The sequence below is a fragment of the Mugil cephalus genome, chromosome 8 (genome assembly GCF_022458985.1).
Source record: "Mugil cephalus isolate CIBA_MC_2020 chromosome 8, CIBA_Mcephalus_1.1, whole genome shotgun sequence".
Lineage (NCBI taxonomy): Eukaryota > Metazoa > Chordata > Actinopteri > Mugiliformes > Mugilidae > Mugil > Mugil cephalus.
Genome location: NC_061777.1, coordinates 26,593,095 through 26,608,371, shown reverse-complemented (window position 1 = coordinate 26,608,371; position 15,277 = coordinate 26,593,095). Strand labels below are relative to the sequence as shown.

At 40.1% G+C, this 15,277-nt stretch overlaps 2 protein-coding genes across 3 annotated transcripts; both read left to right on the top strand.

The window, feature by feature from the left end:
- The first annotated feature begins 435 nt into the window (after window positions 1-435).
- Window positions 436-2,552, top strand: hint2 (histidine triad nucleotide binding protein 2). 2 transcript variants are annotated; one of them, XM_047592120.1, is made up of 5 exons: window positions 436-763; window positions 850-987; window positions 1,125-1,229; window positions 1,993-2,065; window positions 2,152-2,552. In XM_047592120.1, the coding sequence occupies exons 1-5, from the start codon at window positions 530-532 to the stop codon at window positions 2,241-2,243; spliced, it is 642 nt and encodes a 213-aa protein (XP_047448076.1). In that variant the 5' UTR covers window positions 436-529; the 3' UTR covers window positions 2,244-2,552. The 2 variants fall into 2 exon arrangements, with proteins under 2 accessions (XP_047448076.1, XP_047448077.1); XM_047592121.1 differs by having other exon boundaries at window positions 446-616.
- Window positions 2,553-4,007: 1,455 nt separating this feature from the next.
- On the top strand, window positions 4,008-13,999 carry LOC125012849 (long-chain-fatty-acid--CoA ligase ACSBG2-like). Its single transcript, XM_047593021.1, has 15 exons — window positions 4,008-4,195; window positions 5,470-5,544; window positions 5,681-5,892; window positions 6,600-6,883; window positions 7,404-7,492; window positions 7,891-8,011; window positions 8,124-8,204; window positions 8,377-8,526; window positions 9,129-9,296; window positions 9,381-9,562; window positions 10,643-10,873; window positions 11,987-12,204; window positions 12,432-12,571; window positions 12,659-12,902; window positions 13,195-13,999. Exons 2-15 carry the CDS (start codon window positions 5,480-5,482, stop codon window positions 13,284-13,286), a joined length of 2,277 nt encoding a protein of 758 aa, XP_047448977.1. The 5' UTR covers window positions 4,008-4,195; window positions 5,470-5,479; the 3' UTR covers window positions 13,287-13,999.
- The last annotated feature ends 1,278 nt before the right edge of the window (window positions 14,000-15,277 follow it).

Below are 15,277 nucleotides of genomic sequence, written 5' to 3'. Positions count from 1 at the left end.
CGAGGCTCTTGAATGTAGCCCTGTACGCGTAATCAATGTCCCCTTTGGAACCTCTCAATAATGTTGTAAATTTGACAGAAAACAACGAGAAGGCTACCACAGCAAGGATTAGACAGCCTTAATGGCCACCGTCTGCACGGTGTATGAATTGACAGTAACTGCCATTTCTAACAGCTCAATTTCTAAGGGGAGCATGCCCACTTTATTGTCCTTTAAAGCGAGGTGCGCACGTAAAGCATATTTCGCGTTCTTCATACTCCTATGTGCGTGAAATTAATTTTAGATAAAGCGGTAACTTTATACTTGTTTATACATCTGTATTTTCTTAGTATTATAGCCTTCTTGACATTGACACAAATTCAAGTGAATGCTTGATTCAGGTTTGAGTTAAAAAAAAAAAAAAAAAAAACATACTGCGGGTACATGAACGCATCGTTACGCAGACGGAAGGGGCAGCGCTGTGCTACGTGGGGAAGGTATCCGGCCAAACTGTTCACAACTCAGGCTTGGGACACCTTGTGAACTACCTATGTATTTTCGTCAGGTTCTGCGTGCACAGTTCGCCGGGAACAGAGCTGCCCACCTAGGCCGCTTACACCGCGTTTGTCGAGCCGAGGTAGCTGCGCTGAAAATAAACTACCCTGCTGTCATTCTCGTAAACATTTTCTTTACGATGGTTGCTGCGGAGCACATTGCCAGCAGCAGCTCGGTTGGTGGTGGTGGCTGTGGGGAGCCTGCGATGCCCCAGCGTCACCACCAACAGGTTTGGCTTATCACGGCACCTGCTTGTTTGCCTGGGAACGACTCTTAGTAGCTTTTAATTTTTCTGTGTGTTTCACTGACCCTCAGAGACCACTCTGCACCAAAAGGGATGAGGTGAAGCTGGCAGAGGAAGCCAGCAAGAAGTACGGCTCCCCAACTCCAACCATCTTCTCCAAAGTAATTGATAAAAGCATCCCTGCGGATATCATTTATGAGGATGAGAAGGTGAACAGTGGCTTCAAAACATGTTTATCCCATTTGGCCTCTTCCACGTGGAGTCCAGAGATAAATAAACACGTTGTTGTTCTCATTAGGTGAAGTTGTGTAACTCAGCCGTTTTGTTGTTTTTGTGTGTTTATCAGTGTTTGGCATTCAGGGACGTCAACCCACAGGCCCCCGTTCACTTCCTGGTTATTCCAAGGGTCCCTATTCCTAGAATAAGCGCTGCAAAGGATGATGATGCTGCGGTAAGCTGTTCACTGTCAGTACATTTGGGATGTGTTGTCACATGAAACAACGCCAGACAAATTAACATTCACTCTTTTAAAGAGGCATGTGTAAAGGCTTTTATTTCTATGTATCCCTGAGAGTGTAGAGATAAGGATTCATGCATAAAAATAGACTAAGGTCCAGTTTCCACCAGAACTTCCACAAGGTGTGAAGCACACGACTGACAACTAGTCTAACAAAGCATCATGCTTCCCTCTGCTGGAACCATCCAAACTTATATCATTAAAAGAATACTCCTAGACCAGGGGCAGGTAAATGAATGACAGCAATCTCCCAGCTCAGCTGTAGGTTAAGGTTAGTTAGACACTAGCTAGCTGCAGAATCTATTCCCTCTAGTCAGTAGTAGTTGCAGCTGATGTTTGTCACATTTCTGAGATGACTTGTTTGTGCTGCAGTTTCTATCAGTTCTAATAAGACATACATGCACCGTATCCTCCCTGTGTAGAGTGTGTTATTAAAACGTGCATGACCAATCTAAAAATTAAAGTGTAGTTGCGCAGAACAGAAGTAATAACGATTGAGACAGTTTTTTTCCAGGTTGTTCTGTAGTCTGACCATTTTTGCTGCCCTCACCAGAACTCAAGGTCCTTACCTATTCCTCCAAGTCTAGAAATTCAAAATATTGATCTTTGAAAGGCCTCACTGGCTCATTTACAAGTGACTAATGTGCACGCATGCAGTGGAAATTCTGTCTTCAGCTCTCTTTTCCTCAACTTGCAGCTCCTCGGACATTTGTTGGTTGTTGCCAAGAATGTGGCAAAGCAAGAATCTCTTAATGAAGGCTACAGAGTGGGTAGGTTATTTCATTTACTGCATAGCGGTAATAATCATATTTGTGGATCTGCCCGCTGTTTATTTACCTGCACTCTGAATTTTCAGTAATCAACGATGGAAAAGACGGTTCTCAGTCAGTCTACCACCTTCACATCCACGTCCTGGGAGGAAGACAGATGATGTGGCCGCCAGGATAATGTGTGCTAATGTGTGTGTCCGGATCTCCAGCGTACTTCCATGACTTTTCATGTGTTCATCAAAAAAGAAAATGTAAATATGTTGACCTAAATAAAAGCAAAAATTAAACATAGAAGTGAAGACATTATGATTAAAATGACTGCACCATTTCTAATAATAACATCTTGGATTAAATATTTAGTTGGTAAACTAATCCAGAGGACATAGGCAGCAATTGTCAAAGAATTGTTTTTATTTGTAAAATAGATTTGACCTGTTCTTACATGTTCACATTAAATGATTATTTGGGAAGACAGGATAAATACAAACACTCGGTGTGTGTGTGTTTTGTTTTTCTTTTTTTTTAGAGCCATTGTATTTACGACATAACTCTTAAACATAACATGAACAACATAAACCTGAGCTAAGATTACACAATGGCGTTTTCACACCTGAGACTGCTTCCTCATCACTAACTGGATCAGCCTTGAAATCAAACCCACAGGAAACTCACAACTCAAAAGCAGAATGAACTTTTATTATGAACATGTTTTAATATAGATGTTTAGTAATCATCTCACTGTTGAGGTTTTCCCCCAATGACTGGATTGATTTTCATTAATTAAAAAATACAATATTAGTGTTTGTTGCATAGGATTAGAAGTTTATACCCCCTGACTCTGTGCAGCACAATTTCTTGTTTGCTTGTAAAATACTTGATGGTTTCACCATTGTTGCCCTCAGGATACTATGGGTTCAATATGATGTAAATAAAGACTTTGTAAATGGTTAATAAGTTACATGTAAACATTCTACAGAACCGAAAGTAATAAGACATTACTTTAACCTTCTAATCACTGATAGAATAATGCTAATGTAGGCTAAAGTCTAATTTTCATTACCTACAGCGTATGCTGTGTGTATTCCAGTTTCTGACAACCTTCCTGGCACTGACAAATCCCCTCACTAATCATTCACAACCTCCACAGAGGGCCTGCGTCCAGATAGTAGCAGTGAGGGTCAGAGATGAGACGCTGTGGTGTGACTGGGTGGTATGATTCAGTGACCTTGGTGCCCGTGACCAAGGTAACTCTGTTTCACTGGCGTGACAAACTTAAACTTTCCCCTATATTTGCTTAAAATAGTGTTCACTTCATTGAGCACAGCTACGAGATGGATGTGGATGTGAGAAAGTACACAGTTCTCGAGAAACGAGGAAACAAGGCCTGTTGTAATGGCACATTAAGAGTCATATTTTTTACATTACACTCTTTATGTTCTTAAAGACAAGGGGAGTTAAAAAAAAAAAAATAATCAGCTTCATTCATCTTTGCGTCTGTTGCAAACATCTTTCTTGATGTGTCAAGGGTAGAAGAAGTTGCACAAGTTTTGTTAAACTATTGAAAAACTCTTTTATGGGTCAAAGTCTCATCAGTCCTCATAAACCTTAGAGAACTTATCTCGTTTTATCTTTACTCCTCTGACAGGCCTCGTCATGCTTGTCTGATAATGAACTTCTTCACAAGTCCATTTGGAATAGAAAGGCTCAATAACACCTGCCCAAATACCTCTCAGCTTGTTGTGCAGCGGACTTAAATCTCACTGAACACTACTCACTGTCGTCAATGCCAACCACTGTTAGCTATTGTTATATAAACAAAGCGGGTATCAGACAGCTTCAGACTGTTTATGTGTCAAGTTTCAGGTCTTCTTAACCCTTATGAGGCGTGACCTCTGGTCAGGTGGACTTTTGAGGCGGCCTCAGAGGCAGGTGTTCATAGGATTGCGAAAGTGACTGTAGGTCTGGACAAGGTGTGAGTGTATGGGAACCTGTGCTGCCTTCATGTAACTCCCCTATAGGTGGATATGTCCAAGAGTCGCGGACTTGCACCGGGCAAAGTTTAATTCAGGTCGTTCCTACAGCTGACTGCTCCTCTCCCCTTGATGCCATTCAGCTCTGTCAGCAGAGAAGGTAGGTTATCATCCATTATGCATTTCCAACCTTTTTTATACCTTCTGAGTATGTGTAAAAAGAATACACATCACACTAGATTTCCACACATAGCTGCGCATGTAAAATCTGTCTGTTCTTTTTTTTCAGGCACACTATTTTTTATTTTTTTATTAATGTCAGAGTGATTAATGTCAGAGTGATTAATGTCAGAGTGTGAATTTTTTTTTTTTTTTTAAAAAGAAACAACAACAACAACAAACATATGACTTTTAAATGCTGGTTATGATGATTTTAGCCTTGAAGAACAGAGACAGAGGCTTTTGGTAAAACGTACTCTCCTGCAACCATTGGCTCCAGTTAAACATCAGTAGTCCTCATTTCATGTTCCTTTACTTTAACTTAACATCTGCAGTGACTGTGGATTTTTAGTTTTTCCTCTTCTTTTAAAGCTGATTATCAAAGGTTACATTGCCTCTTCTTGGTATTGTACACTCCAAGCCATTAATGACACTGAGCCCTTCTTTTTGTGCATTGCAGAGAAGTTTAAACGTTTTCCTAATTCTGAGGAAATATTTAACTTTTCAATTTCTTATTGCCACACTGTAATTTTGTAAGTCTTGTGAACCTTGGTCCCGATAAGTATTGAGCTGAGCAATCTTTAAAAAAAAAAAAAAAAAAAGGGGGTCAGCCCTTTATTGCTGTCTTTGACAGATTTTAATCTGATATGGTTTTATGACAAATGCAGCATTTCATTTGTAGACCTAGAGCTTGGCAAATATGCTGAACTGATGGATCACCTTTGACAGTTTAGTTGATTAAAGGTACAGTGAAATATGCAATACACGTGGGGTATTGGAATAGTTGGCTGATTTTGTACACCAGAGGGCAATGTACTACAGACATGAGTGATCTGCGTCAAGGAAGATCTTATTCTTGTCCTAGTATTAAGTATTTTGAACTTCCCTAATCCCTTTAGTTAGTCAGTGTGTTTGAATAACTGCTAACTAATAGTAACTGGTACAAACTTTGTGAGACTTTGGGCCACGGGGTTCACAGAGACATATAAATAGTGCCAGATGTAGCAATGTCTCCTGGCACAATATTCACAGTTTCAACATTTGGACCATGCTGTGTGTTACTTGTAGCATCAGCAGTCATTGGCTCTGACCTATTGCAATTACTTTAGTGAATGTCACCCTCATATAAATGAGCGCAGTGGGGCTGGTTTGTGATAAATAATCCTCTCCGAGAGTCCTCAGTTAATGTTAATTTTACTTATTCTGTGTTTGTAGAAAATACAAGATGAGTCTCGAAGAAAATATGGTAATGAACAACGGTGTTGCAGCCATGGATCTTAATACGGAAAGGTACGTAAAATGATGCATGTCTGAAAGTGGACAACAAGGTGATTGTCATGAAGATTTGGATTTTTTGTTGTATCTAAAAATGGCATTTATCCATTTTTGGTTATCACTTCTCATTCATGTCATCTGGCTGTGACAGCCTTCTTTCCCAAAACTTACAGACTGTTTCAGATGACACTGTTGTAAAGAACCACTCCGCTGTTATCCTCAACGGAAAACCCACAACAGCTGAACTCAGTGTGGCACCAGCTTCAGAGAGCCAGGAGACTCATCACTCTAGTAACAGTGAGCCACCAGTCCAACCGACCACGTGTGCTGAGCTGGAGGAAGCTACTGAAGCACTTACACCAGGTAAGAGGCACAGGCACAATTATGCAATTAGGCCTATCCCCAGTTTGCAAAAACAGGTTGTGATTAAACATTGTGTCACTTCCAAGTTCATAAACCAACTTGTTCAAGCAGCTGCATGAAGGGTAGAGTTTGCAAGACTGTGTTTTTTATTCAGAACTACTATCATTTAGAGAGCTCTGGGCAACAATAAAATACGTAGTGAAGACATAGGTTTGGTGCAATGAAGGTAAAAGCAAGTCTTTAAAAAGGGTTTGAAGAAAATTTAAGCTGTAAAAGTAGGTCAGGTAAAATGCTCAGGGGCAAATGTGAGGAGAACGTGTTTGAGAGGTTTTGCAGACAGCTGAGGGCAAGATCCAACTTTTTCCTTTACAGTAAATAATAGCAAACAGACTCATGAAGCACTCGTAACTCAAGCTGACATTGTATTCAAAACATATTACTTCCTCTAACCAAACCTGATTGGTAGGTAGGCATGTACATTCCCCAGCTTCCGGTTGTGTCGTGTAACAGCTTAGTCCGCCTTGTTCTTAAATTCCCCTTAGCTCGAGGACAGTAGGTGTAACACACCCTCAGGGATAGTCCAGAGATGTTTGCAGATCTCTCGTACACCCGGCTCTTCGTCTAAACTGCAAACTTGCTCTGTTGTCTGAATTGCACTTTAATGTCATCGATGGCGGGAAAATTCAGCTGTCCCTGTTGTCCCCCAGAGGAGCCCAAAGCAGTTCCTCTGTCAGTGGCAAGCTTGGCAACAACCCTGGCCCCGGCGGACCAGCTATGGAGCAACAGCAGAGACAAGGGAGTAAAGCTCAGGTTGGAGGGCTCAGGCCCAGGCTCGGAGACACCTATTACCATACATCAAATGTTCCTGGAGACACTTGAAAAGTGTGAAAATACTCCAGCTTTGGTCTTCAAAAAAGATGGACAATCAGTGTCTCTGACCTGGAGGGAATACTATGAGCAGTGCCGTGCAGCAGCTAAAAGTTTTCTAAAGGTAAGCTGAACATTTTTCTTGATTCTGACTTGCTGATGTTAGTCTCAATTTAAACTTTAATTTTTAAAGCTGTTTGGATCTGTTTGAGAATCCCAGTCTTTTTTTTTTTTTTACACATACACACTAAAATTACACATACTATCTCTCCCACTGATGTGGTCCCACTCTTTTCCTTTAGCCACCAAGCTAAATGTAAAAAGAAATAGGTGTTAACAGTTATAACCAAAACATACTACATATACGCTGCTTGTGATTTTTGCTCAGTCTACTCAAAAACTTTATCTTCTGACACCAGTTTGATAAACAGTACTTCAGAATGTACTTCCCATTTCCTTAGTGTGAGAATGGGCTGCTGAAAACCAACACTTGGGTGTGTGAAATTCACAGCTTGTGTTACATCTCTTGTTTCATGGACATTTTTAAGCCTCATCATGAGGCTGAGTGCTAAAACAAGATGTAGGTCAGGAGTAACAGAGGCACTGTGCCACTGTGTCATTAAAGGTACATTTTATGTTTCCAGTTGGGGCTGGAGCGCTACCATGGCGTGGGAATTCTGGGATTCAACTCACCTGAGTGGTTCATCTCAGACATTGCCTGCATCTTGGCTGGGTAAACACAAAAGTAACATTTCACATGGGGCTTATACACTCTCCACTTGAGATTCTTAGTCGAGTCTAACTTGATACAGCACATTTGTGTCTCTCACGCATATCTCAAAGCCTGCCTCTGTATTCTGTTTCAAAGACCACTAATTATGCAGTTAAAACTGTTTAATTCTTGTCTTAATTCCTTGTCAGTGTCATAAACTGTTTAAAATTATTTAATTAATTTTGGTGGACAGGGCTGACATTGGCTTAAAAGTGCCATTTTCTTCTGTCTAATTGAGCATTTCCTGTTTTGAAAAAAAAAGAAGATACTATAAGTTTCTGCTTAGACGAACTACATAGTATTTAATTATGAACCACTTTGTGTTAAGAAATTTACTCAACATCTGCTATGTGCCATAGGGGTCTGGCGGCCGGCATTTACACAACCAACTCGGCAGAAGCTTGCCAGTATGTGGCAGCCAACTGTGAGGCCAACATCCTGGTTGTGGAGAACCAGAAACAACTGGACAAAATCCTTCAGGTCAGGAGCTTTATCACAGCATCAACTCTTAGTGTGTCTGAAATGACATTTTGCCAAAAGGTAAAAGTAATCAGTCCTCACATGCCTTTCTTTATTGCGTCTTTTCCAACAGGTTAAAGATCAGCTACCTCATCTGAAAGCCATTGTCCAGTATAAAGGCGAGCTGCTGCAGAAAGCACCTTTCCTCTATACAGTATGTTGACACAACAGACATATTGGTTAGGCAGTTGAATCAAATGGTTAGAAGACATAGTATATTATGTATATCATCTGTTGATGAATTTATGTTAAATTATTATTGTCTTAGTTGAAGTGTAAGATTATGCCTGAAATGTACTCAGCTACATGTATCTAATCCTCTGTAGTGGGAAGAGTTTATGAAGCTGGGAGAGGATGTTCCCAACGAGCAACTCAATGCTGTGATTGAGAGTCTTCGGGCCAACGAGTGCTGTACCCTCATCTATACTTCTGGAACCACTGGCAATCCTAAAGGAGTCATGTTGAGCCATGACAATGTGAGTGGCCTAGGCAACAATACTTCAGCTTCTATTGCATCAACACAACCAAATTGAATCTTAATGTTATTTCTTCTTATTATTGTGACGAAAGGTAGGAAATGGCAAGTTGTGATCAGGATTGTAAATGAAAAAGAAAAAAAAAAGTACTCAACATGGTGCCTTGGGGAACACCAAAAACTCTTACCCACCAAATAGAAAAAATATTTTTTGAATTCTGCCTTCTCATGAGAATGTTTTTTTTAGGAAGCTTTGGGACAGATTGGAAAGTTTAAGAGAAAACTGTTGTTTTCCAAGTAATGTTCGTGGTAATGCTCAATTTTCTGTCTCTTGGGTCAGCTCAGCATTTATGGCTTGGGTTTCAGCAATGAACTGCAACAGATATTCACTCTTTAGTTCCCATGAGGGGATCTATTGCTAGGTGTCATGTGCATTTTAAACTAGACTTACACATGAAGTTACCATGTAAATGGATCATAAGCATTAAATAAAATGGCTTTATTCCTCATTTCTGTGAGTACGTAATAGAGGCCATGTGACTAGTGGATAATATGCAAAGCTAAAAAGTATTCCAGACTCTTCTTCAATGTTTTAATGTGCAGATTACATGGACAGCCCGAACAGCATCTAGCCTAGTAAAATCAGGTGGTGGTGAGGAGGTGGTGGTCAGCTACCTGCCACTCAGCCACGTGGCAGCTCAAATGGTTGACATATGGATCTCTATGGCTTTTGCTGGGACCACTTATTTTGCTGAGCCAGACGCTCTAAAGGTAAGGATGGCTATTATTGTTCAATCAAGTACTTATCAATGATGAATAGATAGGTTTGTTTTTAATCACTTGTTGTTTTTCCAGGGCTCTTTAGTGGACACACTGAAAGAGGCACGTCCAACTTGTTTCCTGGGGGTTCCTCGTGTGTGGGAGAAGATGCAGGAGAAGATGAAAGCTGTTGGTGCCAAGGCATCTCCACTGAGGAAGAGAGTGGCAGACTGGGCTAAGGCAATAGGCTTGCAGTACAGCTACAGTGCCATGAACGGGTAAGAGCATATAATGTCTGTGGGATTTGTTAACACGTGGTAATGTTTAACATAAACTTTTATCAGGATGATTGTTATAGTTTGTTGTTAGGAACATATCCATTTCTAGATATAGTTACCCATATTTTAGTTTAACAGCTAGAGTAAATATTCCCTCAGACATCATTTATTTTCAGTGCTCTTAATAGTGGCACATTTACTTCATTTTGAAAAGAACATTAAATAACAGCACACATTACAGATTAGATCAGAACAAGGCTGTTGTGTCAGCCTCACAAGCTGCTCTGTGAGGACCATGTATAAATGCATATTTGCATGCAAGCAATGCTAAAATACTAATGTTGCCCCCCCACCCCCCCCAACAAGACAACTGTCTTTCTGTCTTTGCCTGTTTTACTTGATGGCATTGTGCCAAAAGTGTGGTGATTTCCTCGAATGTGTCGGGTGAGATAAAAGAGCTCTTTGTCCATACATTTAATGAAAGCAGTGATCGGTGTAATTTTCTTTGGTCCCAACCTTACTCAAGTTTTACAAATCGACAAATAAACAAGAGAGGTGAGCACAATAAATGACACTTTTGTGCTGACATTGGATCTGCACCCCTGCTCCTTCTTAATTTAGCCTGTTAGCATGCTAACATATGCTGGACTACACACAAAGTACTGTTGTTACTTTATTAGATCTGCACATATTTAGTCTCTATTCAATATGTGGACCTGATCATCACAAAAGTCAAATAATTATATATTTAAAAAAAAGTTTGGAGCGGTTATCAATCATTACTATGTGAGAAAACAGAGGCATGATGACACCACAACTTTATTTACGTTTGTCTCCTTTAGTTGAGGTAGTAGGATGTCCCTCTGTATTATGAATGATCGGTATTACTGACTCATCTTTGCCAGGGCATCTGTATTCCATGGGGTCCTTCACATAAGGAATGCTCTGACCTCCTCCAACTTTCCCTTCATCTTACATACATATGGAATATCCTGAAAATAGGTTTTATAAGGTTTAATCTCGGGTTCTTAATTCCACTAACTCTCGATCTCGGAACCTTCTATTTTATTTGTACTGCAGGGAGAATGTGGTGCCGTGGGGCTTCACGCTTGCAAACAATCTGGTCTTCAAGAAGGTGCGTGCCACCCTGGGCTTAGACCGCTGCAAGCTCTGCCTCACAGGAGCGGCACCTATCACCAAAGAGACTCTGGAGTACTTCATGAGCCTCAACATGCCTGTGAAGGAGCTGTACGGCATGAGTGAAAGCTCCGGCCCACACACCGTGTCAGTTGACGAATACCGCATCACCAGGTACGCAGCCAAGACTTATGTGCATAACACATGTGCTGTTATATGGATGTGAAAAAAAACTACTGATGTGAAAAAAAAAAATGTCAAATGTTACCAACTAGTTAAATCTGATGGCACCATATACATGAAAGGAAGGTTTGTCTTTTGTGGCTCCGCTTGGAACTATGTAAAATATATACAGATAGATAGATAGATAGATAGATAGATAGATAGATAGATAGATAGATAGATAGATAGATAGATAGATAGATAGATAGATAGATAGATAGATAGATAGATAGATAGATAGATAGATAGATAGATAGATAGATAGATAGATAGACAGACAGATGTCAGGCCACCTGACAATAGGACTTACAATAATACAATGTAAGTCCTGAAAACAAGAACAACCAAAGGCATAGCTGATGACAGAAGTGAGAGTGAACCAAACGAGTAATGTAACCTTAATACCAAAATACTGAAGTGAAAGTCAGTACTGTATAAAGCTCTGCAGATCCCAGGAGAACTTGTGATATGTGACCATTTCACAAACAAGTGAGCATGTGTTCCAGTGCTGGTATTTACATAACTTAGTCACTTAGACATTACAAAATAAATAAACCACAACCTTCACAGTTAACAAGGATAAGTTTATGAAGCTCAAAATTCAAACTGTCAACAAAATAATTCATTTTAGTTTAGTCAGTTTCTTTTCCTGTTTTGTGGCTTTATAGGCTCCCTCTACGGGCCTATTTTTAGTTTGTACTTTTACTTACTCGAGTAGTTTTGTCAGAAAGAACCTCTCTGCATATCTGTCCATCTTTTAGTAATATTATGTCAAGTTTCAATGGAAAGCAGATGGGGCACCATTGTAACAGAATAGGATATTTGAACGGTCATATTACCTGTCTGTTTGCTATTAAGAGGTGGAGAAGACAGAGAATGCGAGACCCGAAAACAGAAATTCAGACAAATATTTGAACCCAATATTTGGAAGTTTACACAACCGCTTAAAGAAGCTTTCTTTTTATCAAGTTTCATACTGAGCTAAATTACAGCTGTATGGGGGATGTTTATCAGCAACTGTTCACATCAACTCTGCACAAGCTCATTATGATTACGCTTTTTCAGCTGTGGAAAGGTTATGCCAGGCTGTAAGATAAAGCTGGACAATCCAGATAAGGACGGGAACGGAGAGATCTGTTTCTGGGGTCGCAACGTCTTCATGGGCTACTTAAACATGGCTGATAAAACAACGGAGGCTCTGGATGAAGAGGGCTGGCTGCACTCTGGAGATCTGGGAAGAAATGACCAGAACGACTTCCTGTACATCACAGGAAGGATTAAGGGTAAGATGCAGGAATTTAAAATATTCACATGGCCCTAGGAAACATTCTGATTGCTGATTGGGTATGGAGTTAGACGACCAACCATCTAACCCCATACATATTAAACTAGGACACCTGGGAAGTTTTTACGGCTGGTTGGTCATAAGGACCAGTGAAAAAACACTGAAACATGACAAATGTCATCATGTTGGCTAAACAAGTGGCACTATTTTGTCTTTATTAAACAGAGCTGATCATCACGGCTGGTGGTGAGAACATCCCTCCTGTTCCGATCGAGGATGCACTGAAGGCTGAGGTGCCCATCATCAGTAATGCAATGCTGATCGGAGACAAGCTCAAGTTCCTCTCCATGCTGCTCACTCTTAAAGTAAGCCACTCTCCACTCGTGCAGACAGGCACAGCTGATAAATAATTAAGGCAAAAGATGGTAACGGCCCCATTTCTGTTTGCACAGTGTGTCGTGGATGACAATGGTGAACCTACAGATGAGCTGGGCCCTGAGGCCTTGGAGTTTTGCCTGCAGAACGGCGTCACAGCAACAAAGGTGTCTGAGATTATAGCCAATAAGGAGCCAGCTATTTACAAAGCTATTCAGGAGGGCATGGAACGCATCAACGCCAGATCAATGTCAAACGCTCAGAAGGTCCAGAAGTGGGTCATATTGGAGCGAGACTTCTCAATCACTGGAGGAGAACTGGGTCAGCTACTATCTATTGGTTTTGATTTCTTTTTGTCTTCTTTTCTCTGAAAACCATATCGCTGGAACTACTGGTATTAAGGAAGTAGAAAGTATTCACTACTGTTGTGACGAACTCATTGTGATGCATGATCAACTTTTAATCTAGGACATGTTCTGGCCTTGTGACATACCAAACAGCATTCCAGTGAAGATTTTTCAATACTGACTCAACAGCTTATCAGATGTTGTTATTGTGTTGTTGGAACTAAACCTATGTCAAAACAACCTGCTCTTCTTTCTCATCTTTACAGGGCCCACCATGAAACTCAGAAGGCCCATTGTTGTGAAGATGTACCAAGAGAAAATCGACGAAATGTATGCAGTGGCCACAGAAAAACAGTAGACTGAACTGTACAGGTATGAGAGTTGGTCATTAGGAGCCTGGCCAGACTATCATGCTACAGCATGTGCAGAAATACATAAACCTGCAAGTGCAAAGGAGGATTATTTAAGAGTAAAAGTCTTGATTCTGATTGTGTTGTATTTGATCGAATAGAGGATTGTGTTGAAGTTTTAAGCTGTCATGTTCTCCAGAAGCTGTAGAGATGTCTGTTTGTGTCTGATATTTAAGATGCTTTATGTACATACAGTTTCACTGCAACTCCACATTGTATAATAAAACATCCAAATCAGAGCCAAAGCTTGCCATATAGCGCATATAGGTGAAACTACTGTCACTCAGCACCAAACATTCAGCACTGGATGTTGACCGTCAACATTACATTTACATTTTTTTTTTTACATTTACATTTTACAAAGCAAATGTTGTAAACACTGTGGCCTGAAAGAACCTTATGTATGTTTAAAGATTTCACAGCATTAATACTCGTCACCCAGTCTCATGTTGGTAGATGAGACAGAATAATCCCTAACCTTCCAAAGAAGCAAGTATTTTTATAATGTGAAAGAAGTAATCTGAATTTATCCGATCACAAACATGTGCAAATTGTAAATCATTTATCTGCTTCACTGTGTACAGTTTGACACATAAAGAATGTATTTATTTTGTGATATGTGAAGATTGTCAATAAAAAGTGATTGATTTGGACAAAGTGAGCAAACTCAGTTCAGAAACATTTTTTCATACTTTTGGATCATCCTTTTTTATATGATTAGCATATACAAATAACATAACAATTTGGTATTTTTATCTTTATCACTGTGGCAGCTATTGGATCATAATTCTAGTGCAATATGAAAAATGTTCCAGTTTTTCTTGCTAGCAAATAGTAGCATGCTAACCTGGTGGGTGGTGAACATAAGACATTAAGCTACTGTGAACATCAGCAAGTTATCCATATCAAAGGTTATATTTCTAACATTTTCTATAATATACAAAAATGGATGGCGAGAGGGACCCACGGCTATTAATATATAGTAAAAGCACACAATTGCATGAGAAGTAACAAAGAACAAATTAGATAAGAAATCAGAGGAGGAGGGGCTCAGAGTCGCTGAAAAGAAAGTAGAAGATAGGAGCTTGGTTGAGAGAGAAGAGTAGATGGCAGGTGCTTGGTGCTTAATCCCCCCGTTGCCTAGGCCTATAACAGCATAACTAAGGTTAATGACTAATGGCTGCTATAAACACTAACTCAGAAAAAAAAACTCCGCTAAAATTCAAAGTAAGGAGCAGGTGGGCCATACACCACCACACAAAAAGAATATGATGACGTGCAACTAAACGTGTCATGGGAAGGAGACCAGAGAAAACTGCAGAGTCTGATATACAGGTGCTGTCCAGTAAATTAGAATATCATCAAAAAGTTGAATTATCTCAGTAATTCCATTCAAAAGGTGAAACTTGTACATTATATTCATGCAATGCACACAGACCGATGTATTTCCAATGTTTATTTCTTTTAATTTTGATATTTATAAGTGACAACTAATGAAAACTCCAAATTTGGCATCTCAAAAAATTAGAATATTGAAAAGGCCAATGAAAAAAATGTTTTAGAAATGTTGGCCAACTGAAAAGAATGAACATGAAAAGCATGCGCATGTATAGCACTCAATACTTAGTCGGGGCTCCTTTTGCCTCAATCACTGCATTAATGCGGCGTGGCATGGACTCGATCAGTCTGTGGCACTGCTCAGGTGTTATGAGAGCCCAGGTTGCTCTGATAGTCGTCTTCAGCTCCTCTGCATTGTTGGGTCTAGCGCATTGCATCTTCCGCTTCACAATACCCCATAGATTTTCTATGGGGTTAAGGTCAGGCGAGTTTGCTGGCCAATCAAGGACAGGGATACCATGGTCCTTGAACCAGGTACTGGTGGTTTTGGCACTGTGTGCAGGTGCCAAGTCCTGTTGAAAAGTGAAATCTGCATCTCCAT

Bases quoted from the DNA above. Each gene is read 5' to 3' on its own strand.
- LOC125012849 (XM_047593021.1), top strand. From the start codon at position 5,480: ATGAGTCTCGAAGAAAATATGGTAATGAACAACGGTGTTGCAGCCATG. The intron at 6,884-7,403 runs GTAAGCTGAACA...TTATGTTTCCAG, and splicing joins CAGCTAAAAGTTTTCTAAAG to TTGGGGCTGGAGCGCTACCA. The intron at 8,527-9,128 runs GTGAGTGGCCTA...TTTAATGTGCAG, and splicing joins TCATGTTGAGCCATGACAAT to ATTACATGGACAGCCCGAAC.
- hint2 (XM_047592120.1), top strand. From the start codon at position 530: ATGTATTTTCGTCAGGTTCTGCGTGCACAGTTCGCCGGGAACAGAGCT. The intron at 764-849 runs GTTTGGCTTATC...ACTGACCCTCAG, and splicing joins CCCAGCGTCACCACCAACAG to AGACCACTCTGCACCAAAAG. The intron at 1,230-1,992 runs GTAAGCTGTTCA...CTCAACTTGCAG, and splicing joins CAAAGGATGATGATGCTGCG to CTCCTCGGACATTTGTTGGT.